General features: G+C 34.1%; 1 protein-coding gene across 3 annotated transcripts in view; it reads left to right on the forward strand.

The window, feature by feature from the left end:
• Window positions 1-2,582, forward strand: part of LOC111637989 (amino acid transporter AVT1J-like) — a 35,424-nt gene that overhangs the window by 12,583 nt on the left and 20,259 nt on the right. For 2 of the 3 annotated variants that reach the window (XM_023383612.1, XM_023383613.1), the window contains one exon: window positions 676-811. In XM_023383612.1, coding sequence (XP_023239380.1) covers window positions 676-811 — 136 coding nt within the window. Of the gene's footprint in view, window positions 1-155; window positions 812-2,582 lie in introns of those variants that run through there. The other variant, XM_023383611.1, reaches the window with a different exon arrangement.

Consider the following 2,582-nt stretch of genomic DNA (forward strand, 5'->3'; position numbering starts at 1 on the left):
GTTTGCTCATTATACGAAGAATTAATTAAAAAAATAAAATAATATAAATAAATATATATATAGACTTATAGATAAATTCTAAAAGAAGAAAATTATAAAAAGGAAATAAAAATATATATGAAATATCAGTAAATTGCGATAAAACGTGGTACGATTGTCATCTATTATTATATACAATTATCAATTGGCATCTGGTTTTCGACCCTATGGCGTCACACGAGAACGATAAAAAAGGAAAGTTTCCAAAGATTTCATTCGAAAACAAATTTTTTTCCTTCGGTGTTTAGAGAAGTTCGATAAATCACGCGGCTCAGAAAAGTCGCACGAAAAAAACAAGCGTACCTCTAAACCGTGTGACGTAAGAAGGATATAAAAGTAGTCTGGAGTTGTCGGACAAGTCACATGCCATTGGTTTCTCGTTACACACGCACACGACTCGGACTGGAAAATTGGGTTATAAACATGACGTAGTTAATAGAAATTGATAGTCTGAACTTCAAAACAATTAAAAAAAGGGGAGAGGAAAACGCTGAATATCGGCTCGTGCTCGCGAATGACGGGTCGATGACGAGTACGAATAAACGAGAGAATTTCTGGGGTCTTCGGTGGCCGTTATCCATGCCGAATTTCTTAAAAAAGTCGGAATTTGATTACGAAACTGTACCTTTATGGCAGCAATCTACGCCGGTGGACGTGCAAGACGGAGAAAAGAAGAAGAAAGGTTTGAGTTTTTGGAAGGCCACCATATTCGTCGCCGGCGAAATGGCTGGAAGTGGTGTTTTAGCTCTACCCGAAGCAGTCAGTAATATCGGTAAGTCGAAATTATCTTTGTTTTCTTTAAACTATATCTGAACTTGACTCGATTGTTTTCGAATCTGGTGATGAATCACGCGGCCTACATTACATAAAATAGGGCTATCGCCTGACGTAATATCAAATAGCGGTTAAGGTTCAGGGTCTCTCCTACAGATAAGTAATTTCAAGTTAATTCCTTATAAAGAATGTATTTTCCGATGAACAAATTATAATTTTAATTAATTGCGAGTTTGGTAGTTAATGGGGGGGTTACTTTTCGCTGTAAACGAGTCAACTAATTGAGGATAGATAAAGAAAGGACAGCGAGCGGACGAGCAGATGGATGGAGAGAGGGAAGGACAGTAAATACACGAAACTTTATCTCTCTTAATGCCAGAGATAGACATTTTTTAAGTGCAGAAGTATAGGGAAAATGACTGTATGTTGAAGAATATTTAACAAATAGGAAATTTGGCGGCTTAGTAATTAATTTTCGCCGCCGTATTCGTCAGTCACGTTACTAGAAAATAGATAACGAACGAATGGACAGACAGACGGGCAAAATGGATGGATGGAGGGAAGCGTAGCATTCAATAAATAACAGCTTTTATCTCTTTTAAGGCTCGAGAATGCTAGATTTTTAGATACGCGATTGTAGAATGTAGTTCGAACGATGATACGAAATTCCGAAAAAAGATTGGTCCGTCCTGTATAATTTCTTAAAAACTTCGAGGCCCGTGCGTGGAATTTTTAAAAGGGTAGAGACTTTCGTAACGTAGTTCATTAAGTTTCAAAATATAGAGTAACGTAATATAGGAATGGGTAAACGAGTACAAAATAAATATAATATAGTAATTTCATTTCATTTTTTGCCAAAACGACCTTCAAACCCCCGGCCGCACGACCTTGAAAACCTTAACACTGTTTTCTAGTGTGAGAGAAATCTTAAAACAGAGCACAGAAGGATGAAATTATATTTAAAATTATTCGAATTTCTCAAAGTATAATTATATATTTATAATTAAGTAATTATTAAAAGAGTTAATTACGTGCTTATAATTAATTAATAATTAATTAGTACATTTGCTTATTTATTGTAATTGTAAAACGAAAAATAGAATTTAGAATAATAATTTATCGAGAATTTATAAATTTTTTAAGATAATAAATGAACAACTATTTATAATTGACATTTCTAAAAATAAAGATGTTTTAATTAATAATTATTTAATATTATTTTAATTAATAAAGTTTAAAACTATTTGAAAACTAATACTAGAGAGGAGTTTGAGGCTGTCAGACTTCTAGCAAACTACACCAAACTAGATTTAAAACTGTATAGTCAGTTGGTCTGTATATCTATCTGCCTACATTCACACGCTGCATCTTGAAAACTTTCACGGATACTAAATAACTATATCAATAATAGGTACTGGTATCTTTCATAAGGGGCTGTCGATAAACCACGTTTACACCGGATGTTCTCTCTAAGCTGCTCGAATTGTTGCCGCGCAGGCGAGCATGCACACCGTTTACTTATTTCTCACTCTGCAACACGATTATTTCTGCGTATATTTCGATTAAATACATTAAATCAGTGACAAAAGATAATATTCCGTATAAAAGTATGTTTTAAAATGAATTTTAATCTCTACTTTATAATAAACTAGCTGTTACTCGCGGCTTTGCCTGCGCGGATTTTGCAAGCAAACCCCATTTATATTCAGTATTTCAACAACCATAGTAATTGTTATATAACACCTACCACTGAGAGCTAATCTTACCCG

The sequence above is a fragment of the Centruroides sculpturatus genome, unplaced genomic scaffold (assembly GCF_000671375.1).
Source record: "Centruroides sculpturatus isolate CEXI.00-Female unplaced genomic scaffold, Cexi_2.0 scaffold1212, whole genome shotgun sequence".
NCBI lineage: Eukaryota > Metazoa > Arthropoda > Arachnida > Scorpiones > Buthidae > Centruroides > Centruroides sculpturatus.